The sequence below is a fragment of the Wyeomyia smithii genome, chromosome 3 (assembly GCF_029784165.1).
Source record: "Wyeomyia smithii strain HCP4-BCI-WySm-NY-G18 chromosome 3, ASM2978416v1, whole genome shotgun sequence".
NCBI classification, from domain to species: Eukaryota; Metazoa; Arthropoda; class Insecta; order Diptera; family Culicidae; genus Wyeomyia; species Wyeomyia smithii.
Genome location: NC_073696.1, coordinates 217757265 through 217772863, shown reverse-complemented (window position 1 = coordinate 217772863; position 15599 = coordinate 217757265). Strand labels below are relative to the sequence as shown.

Genomic DNA, 15599 nt, shown 5'->3' with positions numbered 1-15599 from the left:
GTTGAGTAAGAATAGTTTGAAGGTCATTTATCGAGGAAAACCCTGTCACTCCGCGGTGATGGGGTTAAATAAAGCCTTTGCTAAAATGGATGCGTTCTTCTAGAAAATTATTTTCTAGGAAAATTTTTCTACCTGGAACAAATAATTATTGAGTGTTGTTGTAGGGTTGCTGGTGACCGTCCACATCAAATGCATTGAAATAAATCCAATTCAGAACTAACTCCGTGCAAAACCCAAACTTTTAAAATTTTCCCTGATGACTTTTTAAATTCTCTGATATTCCCTGATTTCCCTGATCAAAAAATTAAATCCCTGATATTCCCTGATTCTTCCGGGTTTTCCCGGTAGTCGCCACCCTGAAACTTGAGCGGGTTGGAACGAAAACTTAAAAGGCTTGGGTTTGCTTGTTTGTTATCGAGACCTACATAATTACATAATCTCTCTCGTTCTATTCGTTATGCAGAACTAATTTCGATTAGTAAACGCTCCTAAGCGGTAGGTCCCATTTCTAATCAGGTCCAGATTGTTGAAAACATTCTGGATAAGTCTTGGATTGGAAACTCGCATATCCTTTTTAAAATTACTGATATTCTTTAAGGTTGATTAATAGCCGGTTCGTTACTTGTTTGCCAGTTGGTTACATTGTATGTTTTTAAAAATATTTCAAACCGATGTAGCGGTATGAGGTGGGGCCATCATCAGCATCCATATTGGAGTAATGCTAAAAGCAATTCCAATGGATAAATACGAAATGTTTGAAGTTTGATTGTCGTTGGAAGTTTCATCTTTTATGACCTTCAGATTCTCATACATTTGAAGAAGATGTCAATACCAACGATCTCATGGTCAAACTAGAAAGTTTTTTCTTAAGTTTTACAACAGAAAATCAAACATAGATTTACTCTTTGTGAAATTAAAATTTCACGAGAGCAGTCGAGCAACTAAAACCTGACTCTAAATTACTCTGGAAACTTTCGAAGGTTCTTAAGAAGTTTTCGAAGCTAATCACAGTTCTCCAGAAGGATGTTCGTATTATAAAATTTGCTCAGTAGTTCCAAAGGTAAATCGAAGTCTCGCAAAAATACTGTGTGATCAATACTTGAGAAATTTTACTCGATAAGGTATTCGAAATGAGCATAAGTGAAGTGCGATCTATTATCAAAAATTCAAAAACATTAAAGAGGAGGATGTGATTCTCTAGTCCCGAGTCCCGGCTCGGGAGAGACTGTTACTGTCAGTAGGATCGTAGCACTTGCCCCGCAACTGTCCTGTACATTAACAGTTGACTGCGATGTTTGTGTATAAAAAAACAAGGTCGAGTTGCGAATCGGAATGTAGCACCAAGGATTTTTGCCTTGCTTTTTTTGGCGGACAAAGCAATTGTTCATTATAATACTTCATTTGTTTTTCAATCTTGCTGTTGAAACACGACTGTAGCAATCAGACAAGCGATAGTTTAATTTAAAACCTGAATAAAAACCCACAATATGATCTCTCTCATTCTGCGAGAACAACCGCTGCCCTAGATAAAACATTCGACAGCTTAAAGGCCTAATAGTAAAAGTGTCAAATTTTAATGTGCCCTTTTTTTCTCGCAAAAATCACACTAATAAACTTAACTGACCGCATTCTTTAGCTTGCCCGTCAAAGCTGTTGTACCTCAAGGAAGTGTCTTGGGTTCGAAATGTTTTTACCTATGAGCTTCACCGCCAGGATGCAAGACATCGTTGTTTCGTGACGATGGAAGCATTTACGCAAAAGGGAAAAAAATCATAAGCTATCGGTTTCAAATAGAATGAATATTTCTCTTGACGCATTAAAAACACAATTCATTTTATTGCCACATAAGGCAAGAGCTTCATTACTTAAACTCATAAATAATCATTTTAATAAAAAGAACGGCGAAATCAATTAAAATACCTTAACCTCATTAGTATCGTAAATATTTCAATAGAATATAGTTGAAATGTCACTTTGTGGCAAATGTCTCGTTTTTGGTGAATATCACCTTTTGTTAAACATTTTGAACACAAGTATCCTTCTCTATTAAAAAATACGTCTGCCTTCTGTTCAACTAGTACACAGCATGGAAAAGTTTTCTAACGCGCGCTTTGTGTAGGAAGAGGATAGCCAATACGTTTAAAGAGTGACCTGAAAATTGAAATTAATCCATATGTCCACCAGAGGAATACACCTAAAAGGGATAGAACAGACAAATGTACTACCTGTGGAGACAAGGGAATTTGTCCGGGCTGTACGTATGTATTTTATAACAATACCTGCGGTTTTTCAAGTCAAAAACCTGTCTGTACTTTTACTTCAAAAAAGGCTGAAACTAAAACAATGCCGGTCAAACAAAAATCAATTGAAAGTTTATTTTTTTAACGTAGACAGCTCATTAAATGGCAAATAGTACCCGTCAGCTGACAGTTTATAATTTCGGAACAGGTGCGATCCACAAGCGATTATTCGACGTTTCTACCTTGCGTCTAATGCAGCTGTTTGATTCAGAATCGCGCCCGTACGACGACGCGTGCTAGCGTGTCAGTTGCTCGGGTAGCAGCAGGCCGGAGGAGGTTTGATCGAGAAAAAAATAATTTTACGTCTTCTTCCCACAAGGAAGAACCGGACGGAGAGGAGGCCGCACGATGTGCAGCCGGTAGCGCAGGTTTAGGCACTTGTTCCGCTGGTATGAGCTGCTTGTTGGCGTGCGTTTCCGAGGAAATTTGTTAGTTCGGCCTTATTACATTAACTCGCACACTGGGCAACGACGGTCGAAGAGGGACCGATGAACGAAGTTTCCTTCCTTTTTTGTTATGTGCCTTTTTAGAAATACACCTTAGCGGTGCATTTCGTGTGTCTTGCCTGATCCTCTCCTTTTACCCGAACGGCTTTTAACGTCCATTCGAACGGCGAAGGGAGTCATCATTGCTGCGGTTGGCTACTCACAGAGGGGATCCTCCGGATACGACCAGGTCTGAGTCAGTAGTCTACCTGTGGACGTTTGCGGCGGCGGATCGAATCGAAGCCTGACCGGTGTAGAATACTTAGTGCGTGCCGTGACTCGCGAATGTGAATACTTTCTTACGCCCGGCTAATGCGGTAGCGAGTGATTTTGTGAATTATGGATGTGCTCAAGAATGGCGATCGTCGTCGGTTATCATGCGGAATAGCTGCGGAAGGAGAACGAAATTCCTGGTGTCACACAACGTGCAGCTTTAACAGTGGCCCCATGTTTGTGTGGTGGTGTGTCTGCAGCTAAAATTCTGTGTATCTACTGTTGGACAAAGAGAGATGATTGTTTGGCAGTTTAGTTGGAAACGGCCGGTACCTAGTCTGAATCATGCGTCGTTGAGCGAGCTCCCCTACGCGTCCGTCTCCCCACTTGTATACCATAACTCTATAGGTTCTTAGAACCTGTGCTTTGTTTGATCTTGTCAGCATTCCAAATGAGTGGTACTGTGACCTAATACACGACGATTGACGCTAAACTGAGAAGAGATTGTTATTCACGTTAACTTTAGTAAAATCGCCTTGATTTCTTGTGTAACGTGTGCGTCTGCTGGGTTCACCGTGATTAACAAACAACAATAATTTAGTTGCTTGCCATAAACTGTTCAAGGTTTCGAATGCCGAATTGACATTAACTGGTGTCAAAAGGGCCATAAAACATATAAATGGGGATTGAGGATGAAAAAAAGTTCCCCAGGATTTGTTTATACTGTCATGGAGAAAAAAATAAATACAACTGCAGTGTTGGATGATTTTTCGTATTTGCACAGTGATTTTAATTGTTGTATGATGTTATGTTACGTCATTAAGATCTGCAGACACTCTTTTTGAAAGAAGAATGGAGAAATAACTGGAGAAATTTCTTTGTCGGTGATTCCGAATTTTTTTTGCGTGAGTTAGTGTTTTTAAAGTGGCGACAAAAATAAATACACTATTGATATATATATATATATATATATATATATATATATATATATATATATATATATATATATATATATATATATATATATATATATATATATATATATATATATATATATATATATATATATATATATATATATATATATATATATATATATATATATATATATATATATATATATATATATATACAAAACAATCCAAATTAGCTTTATTTCTCTACATATTGTTAGCAAAATGTTTTTTTTTACGTTACAAAACTCACTTTCAAAATTTTGTGGCCTGTTTTTTGTTTTGTAAAGCCATATTCAATCTTCGTGGAATGTTTACCCCCAGGTTTTCACGAGTAGAAGCTGAACAAGCATTTCACGCTGCCTGTCCGACGTTCCATAGGTCTATTTTATTCTTTGGATGATGCTTTGCAACCTAGACTTTCCCAATCTTCCATAGAATTTCTGAAGGATTTAAATTAAAAGTCTACGCTGGTCAAACTAATAATTTTATATTTTCGTTTAAAAATCATCTTCGTGTTTTCAATGCTGTATGTTTAGGATCGTTACTCTCCAACGAAGGGGTAGAGAGAAGAAATTTAACGTAAGATTCAAAAATTAAGCAAAACTTTCGAAACTAATAAAATCATAAATCCGTTCAAAAATATCGCGCTAAGATTCTAGCAGATGAACCCTGTTCAAGCAGCGAATTCACCCTGAATCTGAATACTTTGCAGGGTTTTCTTTCTTATTAAACAACAACTTCACTAGATCGGTACAGCATAAAGCATTGCATATCTAAACATTTGTTCGTAAATCAAAAGTTTATTCTTAAAACAAAGTTTAGAATTTCTATTAATGAGGGGATATAGACATTTCGTATATTTGATGCACATTGCTTGGGTTGATTAAAAATAAATTTTTTATTGTAAAATATTGTAAATTTTATTGAACATTAGAATAACCCCATTTATCTTGATAAGCTGATTATTGTTTGGTTTTGAGAAGCTCAAGGCCTATGAGGAAAAATTATTAATTAAGTTTTACAGGGTTTCGAAAACCTGAGAAAACCTGGAAAATCAGGGAATTCATTTTTCGATCAGAGAAATCAGGAAATATTAGGAAAAACTGAAAAATATCCAGGGAAAAATTTTTAACTGAGAGGCGATTTCTTTTTAAACGACTTTCTAGCGAAAAAACTGATTTTTCTAGCATAAGGGGTTAATTCGGGACCTCTACGGTTCGGTTTCATATCCAATTGAATACCTTTTTCACTAGGATTTCAGAATTGCGTTAATCTACGTTGCCCTTTTTTGTGCCGAATGCTAAAAAATATCAAGAAATTAATATTATATTTCAGGGAATATCAGGGAAAATCAGGGAATTTGATTTTGAAAACTTTTTCGCTACCCTGGTTTTAGGGAAAAGGAAGGTGGACAATTCCGAAGAAAGTTTTTACGTAATTCGTGAATGGCGTCTAAGGTACTCAGAATGGCTATGGACTTTCCACATGTATTTGGTTTAGCAATCAAAATATGGAGAACAAAATGCTCTTAAACATTTACCTATTTTAGGAAGAAAATTTTCTGACATTTTTAATCTAGAACTTTTTATTAAAATTTTCATTTTAACTTCAAGTATAATATAAGGTAAAAATCAACTTTTTTTTTGTAATTCCCAGCTTGGTTTTTGTTTCAAGTTTTTTTTCGTAGTGGAACTAGAATACACTAAAGTCGCTTTTAGAGCGATAGAAAGAGAGAGAGAGAGCGATAGAAAGAGAGAGAGCGATAGAAAGAGAGAGCGATAAAAAGAGAGAGAGAGCGATAGAGCGATAGAGAGATAGAGAGATACGAAGAACGAAAGAGAGAGAGAGAGCAAGCGATAGAGAGCGAGAGAGAGAGAGAGCGATACAGAGAGCGAGAGAGAGAGAGAGTGAAAGGGAGAAAGAGGAAGAAAGAAAGAAAGAGCGAGAGAAAGAGAGAAAGAGCGAGAGAAAGAGAGAAAGAGCGAGAGAAAGAGAGAAAGAGCGAGAGAAAGAGAGAAAGAGCGAGAGAAAGAGAGAAAGAGCGAGAGAAAGAGAGAAAGAGCGAGAGAAAGAGAGAAAGAGCGAGAGAAAGAGAGAAAGAGCGAGAGAAAGAGAGAAAGAGCGAGAGAGAAGAGAAGAGAAGAGAGAAAAGAGCGAGAGAAAGAGAGAAAGAGCAGAGAGAAAGAGAGAAAGAGCGAGAGAAAGAGAGAAAGAGAGAAAGAGCGAGAGAAAGAGAGAGAGAGAAAAGAGAGAGAGAGAGAAAAGAGAGAGAGAGAAAAGAGAGAGAAAGAGAAGAGAGAGAGAAAGAGAGAGAAAGAGAGAGAAAGAGAGAGAAAGAGAGAGAGAAAGAGAGAGAAAGAGAGAGAAAGAGAGAGAAAGAGAGAGAAAGAGAGAGAGAGAGAGAGAGAGAGAGAGAGAGAGAGAGAGAGAGAAGAGAGAGAGAGAGAGAGAGAGAGAGAAGAGAGAGAGGGGGGGGGGGAAATGGTCATTTGATTGTGTTCATGCACAATTTGAAAAAAAAATTTAAGAGTAAAAGTAAAAGTATGCATTATCGTTCACTGGCGCTCGTGTAAGGAATAAACCTGGAATCGTTTGGAACCGGGAAAAAACCGGGAACTCCACTGAACATTATGAGCCGGTGTGAGATTGTGTCATACAAATCGATTGTTTGTCAGCCATATCTTGGCGATCACAAGACCAAAATTTCTTGAAAAAGTCTCCTCGAATAATTAACCAAGAAAGACTAGTCTTCTGACCCGGAAAAGATGGGCTGACGAATCACGGGCTGGATCCCAATCACATCCCAGCTGACGCTATATTCAACTCATTTCTTACAGTGCATATATCAGTTTTTGTTTTTATTTATCTTTCTCTTGAAAGCAAACTTTACTATGGTAAGCTCCTCGGAGTTAGCAGTCTAATGGCTCGAATTTTTGCCTAGAGCAAATGGTTCACAAAGATAATCTCGCGGGAGCTCTCTACTTGATAACAGGAAAGTACTATCCGAAAATTTTATTACAAAATATTTTTCACTAGACCTAAAGCCAATTTATTTTGGCAATTCTTTCACAATAATATACATGTTTCATACCAAATGTCAAAAAGCGCATGAGTATAAATATCTTTTTGAAAAAAAGGGTTTCGAATTCATTATTAAAAACAAATTTGGATTTTCTAAAATATCATCTCTCTATTTGTCATTTTGAGAGCAAACAAGATCTTTGTAATTTTTGTTCGGCTCTAAGAAGAAATGTTAGGCAGGTTAAGTGACAGCAAACTTTACTTCACAACTCCATACTATAAAACCGTAATGTTATTGTTTCGATAATCGAATTCCTCTTTTTTGCTTATCTAGATTGTCTCTAAAGACAAACGATTGAGCGATTGATTCTCTGCGTTCATTCAGCTGGAAATCAAACTGAATCATCGAACTTTATTTGTTTTCATTTGCATCTACGCGTTATAAGTTTTTATTGTTGCTTTTTTGACATTCATGTCGTCTGCAGTACAGTAAGTAAAGTCGTTAGTTGGCTTCAGTCAGTCGGACTTTTCGTGATTCGCGGATCAGTGAGTCTCTTTTGGAGGTGCTGAGTAAAATTATTACTGCCATTACGGCTTTAGTGACACAAATAACAGCGACTGTAGTCCAAATGTGTCTCGATTGTTAATTACTTTCATAACTGATGGATGGAGCGTCGTGCGTCAAAAGCGTTTATACTGTGAGGATTCCAGTTGTTTCAACCGTCTACAAGCATTTATAATGCAGTAAAATTCTCACAGTTCTATTGTATTTGATTATTATAGAACCGCACGCAGAGGGAGCCTCGCAATTAATCGCATTAGTAATTCTTACGCGTGTTTCTGATTAAGCCGTGCGCTTCCCTTCTAGTTAATACCTGCGTATGTTGATGTGTAAAGATCTCTCTTTTTCCAATACCGATATACAGTCGTAGAACCTGTCGGAAATCGGATAGCCGCCTAGAATCTACAATATTAGTTCTGAGCCGGCGATCAACGCAGTCAGCAGCGTGGCTGCACTGAGGCGTCACATATTGACCCACATTCAAACTAATTTTCCGATATTCAATTACTCTTCAAGGTTAAGAAAAGCTGTGTAATGTGTGTCAAGAACGTTCCAAATCCATTTTAATGCAGTATCGGTCATTGGTTTATAGAAAAGTTGTTGTGCCACCCTTTGGGATGATGAAAGTAGCCGTTATCACTGTGTAAATAAAAAGCGCGCAATTCTGATAAGAAACGATGGCCTGCGCTTCGCAAGGCGACGCTCGTGTAGTAGGCGCTGACGAAAGTCAGGAACACAGACCAGATGAGACGTCTTCGCCGCTGGATGTCACGACTACCAAAACTTCCGAGATAACGATTATTGTGAAAACACTGGTGTCAAACACGACGAAGAGTAGCGCTACCAAATGTGAATGTGATGAGAAGTCTAGAGTCGGTAGTACTATAGAGGTTACGACCAGCGTAAGAAGTGTTGTTGAATGTCCAGTCGGGGAGTGTCATAGTGGTGTGGTCTTAGAGCCTATTCTAAATAAGAACTTTCTGAGTTTACTGAAGACGGCTAACGATTCTTCTTTCGAGAGTGTTTTGGAGTTCAAACCGTTACTGCTGCAGGTTCCTAATAGGGCGGGTATAAATTTGAAAAGTTCTGCCGAGACGTTGCTGGGCGGGGACACGGACGAAGAGACCCGAAAGTTCCTTAGTGATCTTAGCCATCATAATACGAGCGTTTGTGGTAAAACATCCGCGGGTGAAGAAACTGTGATCTACATGAATAATAATAACGACGAAAATAGTTCATGCTTGATAGATAATGATTTAAGTGTTATTAAAAAGTCTGAGTCTAAGCACTGTCTCAGTTCACCAGAGTCGGAAACATCCCCAAAGGATTCCGTGTTTAAAAAGCCAAAGATAAGTGATGAAATGAAAAGTGTTAGATTTACGGTGACACAAATCGAAGAAAACACAGAGGATTCGCACGTGTTTCTTTCGTTGCTTCCCAGTTCTACACCAATAAAGCTTGTGAAGTCAACGGAGGATGAACAGAAGGAGGAAAATTACAAACTGAGTTTGCTAACTCCTCCTGCCGATGCTTCATTTATTGATTCAGATTTCGAATCAATGGAACAGGACCAATATGATACGTGCAGTAGTAAAGAAAGTTTAAAACTAGAAGACGTTCGTTCGAAGAAAGCGTCCGTGGATGTAGAGCCTTTTAATCCGGAGGAACTTTTTCCGGAGCCTGTGGAAAAATCGTGTAAATTCAAAAACGTTCAGGAAACCCCCAAAAGGGTAAGAAAAAGTTCTTCTACCAAAGCATTTTTTGAAGAGGCGCTTAGAACTCCGCTAGCGCTGAGAAAGCGTTTCCAGAAACGTCGCAATTCGGAACTTCCGAAGCAATCTTCCACCTCCAATCTGTTAAATTTTTTCTCGTCTAAAAAGAAAAGCAATAGTTTAGAGGGTGTCCAGAGGCCAATTCAGTGTAAAAGATCACTAACGATAAGTGATAATAGTTCGGACGCCAGTCGTTGTGCTTCACCGACGCTGACGGAGGAAAATTTGCGACGCTTTTCCAACACTATTCGCGAGGTGGATCTCTCCAATCGAACCCTTGTTTGGGGAGAAAACTATGACTATTCATACGAGTGTGAACCGTCTCACTCGGATGTGGAGGAAGAGGCCGAGACTGAAGAAGCATCAGATCCCGTGGTTTCACGGCTAGTTCAGTTTAACATATCGCCCGATTCGTCCTTCGAGATGCAACCGCCGATTATTCCTACGTTTAAAATCGACCCACCGCAAGCCATCAATATTGCATCAGAACTGGCACAGGGGCTTATCTTTGCGGCAACCGCCAACACCACCATGAAACGCTCCGTTAGCGATCCACTGAACTGTAAAGCAGCGCGCAGTCACAGCTGTACTCCTATGACCTCGGACATCGGAGAATCGGAGGAGGAGGAAGAGGTCGAGCCAATCATGAAGCAAGCACACGTTCATTTCCATAGCGTGCACAAAGCTTCACTGAGAAGCCTGGACAAGGTCGGTGTAAGTATCGTTTAGCTAATCGTTTGTTGTGTGATTACGAATCAACGGTTGTTGATAAACAGCCGGCTCGGTTGAAGTAGTACGGTATGTATGTGTGTGTGTATTGCACGTAAAATTCATGTCCGGTTTCCGTGAAAATCTATAATTAGGCGACTAGGGCGATCATCAATACAGAAATAGTTTCTCAAACGTGGGAAATAATCTCATCGGCGATGAGCAAAGATAATGAGAAACCCATTGTTAGTGATGTACGGATGTTCACAGCGAGTTCAGTGGAATCCGAGCAACGATGTGTAGAGTATGTAATTAGTTAGTGAAATGCAGATCCAAACTTAGTGAAATTAGTACGCACGATTCCAGTTCACGTGGGCTCTGGCACAGCTGTCAAACTGGGACTCACCTTTGATAAGTGCAATTTCACACAAGTTAATATCTGGGTCTGATATTTTTAAACAATCGATGCATGCATTAGCTGCCGAATGGAAGATGAAACGTTGCAAGTATCAATTACTGACATCTGTCGATCGGAACAGTTTTTTTTCAACTCCTAGAAATACCGATTGAATCGTTGGTTGTCACGGATAAATTTTCAACCTGCGGTAAGAAATGTAATACATTATTCGTTTCCATTAAATAAGCTGTTTTTCGATGTGATGAATTAGATATGATAGTATCTTGTTTCGTGTCGACAGTTCAACTCGGAGGGTTCGTTACTCGTATTGAAATTGCATAAATGAGAGCAGTACCATATAATTTTTGTGTTGCATCTACTATATAAAAATGGAATTCCGCAACGCTTGATCTTACTGATATTATTCCCTCCGTCTCTGAGGTGTACAGTAATTATTATCATTTCGAATCGTTCTAAATCACAAATATAAGCGGTGACATGTAGGGTTTTTACATGAAAATGTTTGCTAAAGTTCAGGAAAGACATTTGAGAAAAAATAATAGGTGTCTGATAACTGAAATTTGAGATATTATTCACAAAACTACGTAAAACATGCAAAATTATGACTTTCTCTGTTGAATTTGCCTCTAAATCAAAATTAAAGCGATGACATATGATTCTATTTTAATTAAAATGTTTGTCATGTTCATTAAAGACATTTGAGGAATAACTATTAGTATCTGATTACTAAAACTTAAGATATTCTTCCACAAAACTACGTAAAACATGCAAAACTATGACTTTTTGTGCTAAATTTGTCTTTAAATCAAAATTCAAAGCGATGACTTATGATTCTTTTTATATTAAAATGTTTGTTAATGTTCAGGAAAGACATTTAAGGAAAAATATTTAGTATCCGATCACTAAACCTTGAGATATTTTTCACAAAACTGCGTGAAACATGCAACATTATGACTTTTTATACTAAATTCGTCTCCAATTCAGAATTCAAAGCGATGACATGTGATTCTTTTTTCACTAAAGTGTTCGTTGATGTATAAGAAAGACATTTGAGGAAAAATAACAGGTATCTGATTACTAAAACTCGAGATATTATTCATAAAACTGAAACATGCAAAATTATGACTTTTTAAGCTGAATTTGCCTCTAAATCAAAACCCGAAGCTGTGATCTGTGATTTTTTCTATAATAAAATATTCGTTAACCATGATATTTTAGGCTCAATTTGTCTCACAGCTATGATAGAATTTTTCATTAAAATGTTTGTGTATATTCTGGAATGACTTTTGAGTAAAAATAACACTATGTAAAAAATGCAAAATCATGAATATTTGGGCTCAATTTGCCTCTAAATCAAAATTCAAACCTTTGTGCTTACATAACAACACATTAAAATACTCTTTTTGAATATTTGAATGCATATAATGCATATTGCATGCATGACTTTTTGAGCATAAGCTCAATTCGCCTCTAAATAAAAATTCTAAGCGATGACATGTGATTTTATTTTCAATAAAAATGTTGGTTGTTCCTTCAACATCTGCAAATATTTTCTTGCAGAAGAATCCATGTTTTGATTATGTGCAAGTTGAGCAAAAAAAAAAGTTACATTTCCGTTGTATTCGTAGTTTTGTGAATGGTAAACACATTACGGGATTCGATTTACCTTTTTACTTTTACCTAAACTAGATCTTGGGACATTTGGCTGGAGGAAAGGCCGCATTCCATTGGTTTATACATCGATTAGGAGGCGACTTATGCAATATTTTTTTTTCATTTCTACGTAGTTTTGTGGATTAAAGCATTAACTTCTTCTAAGACGTGTTTCTTCGGACACAAACAAACATTTTCGTTATAAAAATTCACATGTCATCTTTTTAGAAATCATTATAGAGGAGAACTAAGCATGAATGGTCATGCTCAATTCTTATTACTTCGATTTCTTTCTCTCAAAAGTTACATAAAAAGAGGTTTTACTACGAATTTGGTATATTCGGAACTGGGATGACCCCACACAACATTTTACAAAATGGAGACTTCTAATTTCAGAAAAATATCCTGAAGTGGTATTTGGCCAACCATATCAATACTTCCGAAAGTGGAACATCATACGATATTTTGATATCCGAAAAGGCGACTTCCAGTTTCTGTAAAACAGCCCAAAATCACAATATGCAATCCAATATGAGTATTTCCGTTCTGTGCGTTCTCAGAATATTAAAGTACTTAAAGTGATGATGGGCGTATAAGATGTGAAATATTTTTGAAGTGAGTTGTGCTAATATTGCAATGAATTATAAAAAATGATTCCTAATTTTGAAACCTTTGATCCCGAGCATCGCCGGGAACGTTCAACTAGTCTTGAATATTTAAGATTCATTCTGGTGCAATAGGTTTTGGGATCGTTTTATTGTAGGTATTCCAATTTAATTGCGTGTTCAAGAGAATTTTACGAATATTCGATGATTCTAAACCTAATATGTATTTATTGAAATATCTTAAAACCGAGAGCTCATATAAGGTTTGGTTTCAGAAATTTGTCTGCGAAGAAAAGGGAACTAGTACTTACAAACCTAGAATTCATAGAAAAAAAGATCTGACAAGAGTTGACATTAGAATCCTCTACATTTTCCAGGCACAACTAATCGATAGTTTTTCTAATGTTCAGGCAAATCTCATACAACGCACAACTTTTGCACACATTCTAATATCAAGATTGCAATTGCATATCACCATTCGATACTCTTCTCAGTTATCCAAGCAAAATCTGGAAACCGATAATTTCAAATGACTGTCACCAGCAAAACTTCCTATTGCTGTTTTATCGTTTTGTTCTTCCCCTTGGACATTCCGTGGCGACGGGCATTGTTTCGCTTCGATAACGTTTAGGATATTGAATATCTGTACCGAGCACGAATCGAACGTTCGTTCGGGGGAGGGGAAAATTTATTCAATTAATTCCAAATACTTCGGCAAAGATTATAGACCCCGTTTGCTGTTTCAGTAGAAGTGCCACCTCTAGCCACAAACGAAAAACGTAAACAATAAAACTTTTATGCTGTCGAGAGAGGAGAGAATTAAGTTATTATTATCGGCACGATTGCCAGCTTCGTGCTCGGCAAGTTTTTCTTGTGAGAAGCTTTTTCAAATTCTTTTACACAATAACACTGGTTTAACAAGTTACCCAGAGTATTTATTTCTTTTAATGATTACCTTCGAAGTGGTACTTATCACTAATCAGATGTTGTATCCAGAGGAAGTTAAGCTTTACGAAGATCGAATAACACGTTCTTTGCAAATGAAGATGCACGTGTCCGCTAACAGGAAAGCACGTGTTACCGTTCTACTTAAGTAGCATTTGATGTTTGGCCTTTACTATGTAATCCGAAACTCTTTCATGGGCATGTGATTTAAATAATCGGTAGTAAAATTGTTAGTAACAAGAATTCGCTACTCATAAAATAGTTTGCCCCTATGTGAAAATTTTGCTTGGGAAAACAGGTATCAAAAGTAGGAAATCAAGAGGAAAACGCACAGTTGCTACTCACAGCGAAATGTTTTCTAACGGGAGAATTATATATGCATTGATTGTGAACAAATGCAATAAATTATTTTCCCTGTGTCTGATCAGAGACAATCGGATCTAACTAAACTCGTCCGTTAAACCGATTCTGGATGTCTTTCGTTGAAACGTTTCAACTTTTCTGCAAACAGTGTGTGATCTAATTGTCTCTTTCAGTTGTCATTTCTCAGCCACCGTTTGTCTCGAGGGTTGAAACAAATGATATATTCTTTATTACAGTTGCAAAAATGCTGCTTGACTTGATTAGAAGATGGTTTCCGGTAGAGCAGCATACGTTTAGTGTGTTTTGATGTATGTTGTGGCATGAGTTTCAAAAGCGATAGCACGAAGATGAAACGTTCCTTTTTATTTTTATGCCAAAGCGGTAACGGCATTTACAGTTGCTTTCAAGTGTAGCTTACATTGTATGCTGCTTGGCTTGAATAACTGGTAAAATGATAATGCTCAATATTTCAAATACATTGAATAATATTACCATAGGGGGACATGGTTAGCATTTATTTTACTTCATCACTATTCGTTTTTAATTTATCTTCTATTTTCAATCAAAAAGACATTAACGGTACCATATGCCATGCGATGTGCATGGAGTATTATCGTGAACATAAAGATAAGGTCACTGTATACGGCTCTTTATTTTTCCGTCAGTCGGCTATGGGTTTGATGTAGTTCAAGGTCCGAAATACGCATCAATGCACACGAACACTGATGCTCTTGAAAATAAAGATTCCATGCGAGCGCAATCATTGCTGGTCGAACCTAAAACAAGTGCTACATAGATTAGTGGTTATTTTTCTGCGCATCTAGAAACGTACTTCATGCGAAACGCCTTGGCCAATATTTCAGTTTGGTTGCATACACAAGTAACGAAGCACTGGTGATCGTTTGTTATTGCATTGCAATCAATGATTTTATATGAATAACTTTTTAGCTTTACTTTTTAGCAAAGTCCAGTTCATCTTAATTTACCCAGTTGACGCAAGACACAGAAGCTTTTATTCAGTTATTGCAAAAAATGTGATTATAGGATAATAATAATTAACAAATATAACAAAAAAAACTTGCAGATAACGGACAAAGGGTAAAACAGAGTTAATTACATGCCGTTTTTAATAGAATTTTAAAGTAAACGCGATTTCGAAAATCGTTGATGGAAAATATTTGATTGATATGTAAAATAAAAAAAAACGAATGAAACATAATCAGATGAAAACAAATAAATTAATAGGTGATATAGAATTTAGGGTATTGTGTTGGTTGGTAAGGTAATATGCAGAGGATCTCATTTGGTATAACAGAGTAATGTGATTAAAAGAAATATATTTGAGAATATTCAGATGCATGGAAACTTACATAACATACCTCCATTAATATTTTGAATGGTCTACTCTCACATAACCTCGACTGACACATTAATAAGGAATATAATATGAAATCCTCTTACCTCTAGCTCTCACTCAGTTTTCGTCAATCAATCGCGCACGAGTTCGAATCTGTCCATCTTTTTTCATGGCCAGCTCCATTGGCTACTTCGTCTATCTGCTAGCAACTGGCAGACGGCGCTATAAGCATACAGTCTTC

The 15599-nt window shown here is 37.1% G+C and overlaps 1 protein-coding gene across 5 annotated transcripts in view; it reads left to right on the top strand.

Moving 5' to 3' along the window:
- Window positions 1-15599, top strand: part of LOC129726503 (regulator of G-protein signaling loco) — a 92572-nt gene that overhangs the window by 29987 nt on the left and 46986 nt on the right. The window contains exons 1-2 of one of the 5 annotated variants that reach the window (XM_055683293.1): window positions 3041-3246; window positions 8054-10023. The exons of 2 other annotated variants lie outside the window; for them this stretch is intronic. In XM_055683293.1, coding sequence (XP_055539268.1) covers window positions 8215-10023 — 1809 coding nt within the window. In that variant the 5' untranslated portion in view covers window positions 3041-3246; window positions 8054-8214. Of the gene's footprint in view, window positions 1-3040; window positions 3247-7944; window positions 10024-15599 lie in introns of those variants that run through there. 2 more of the 5 variants (XM_055683295.1, XM_055683292.1) reach the window with 2 other exon arrangements.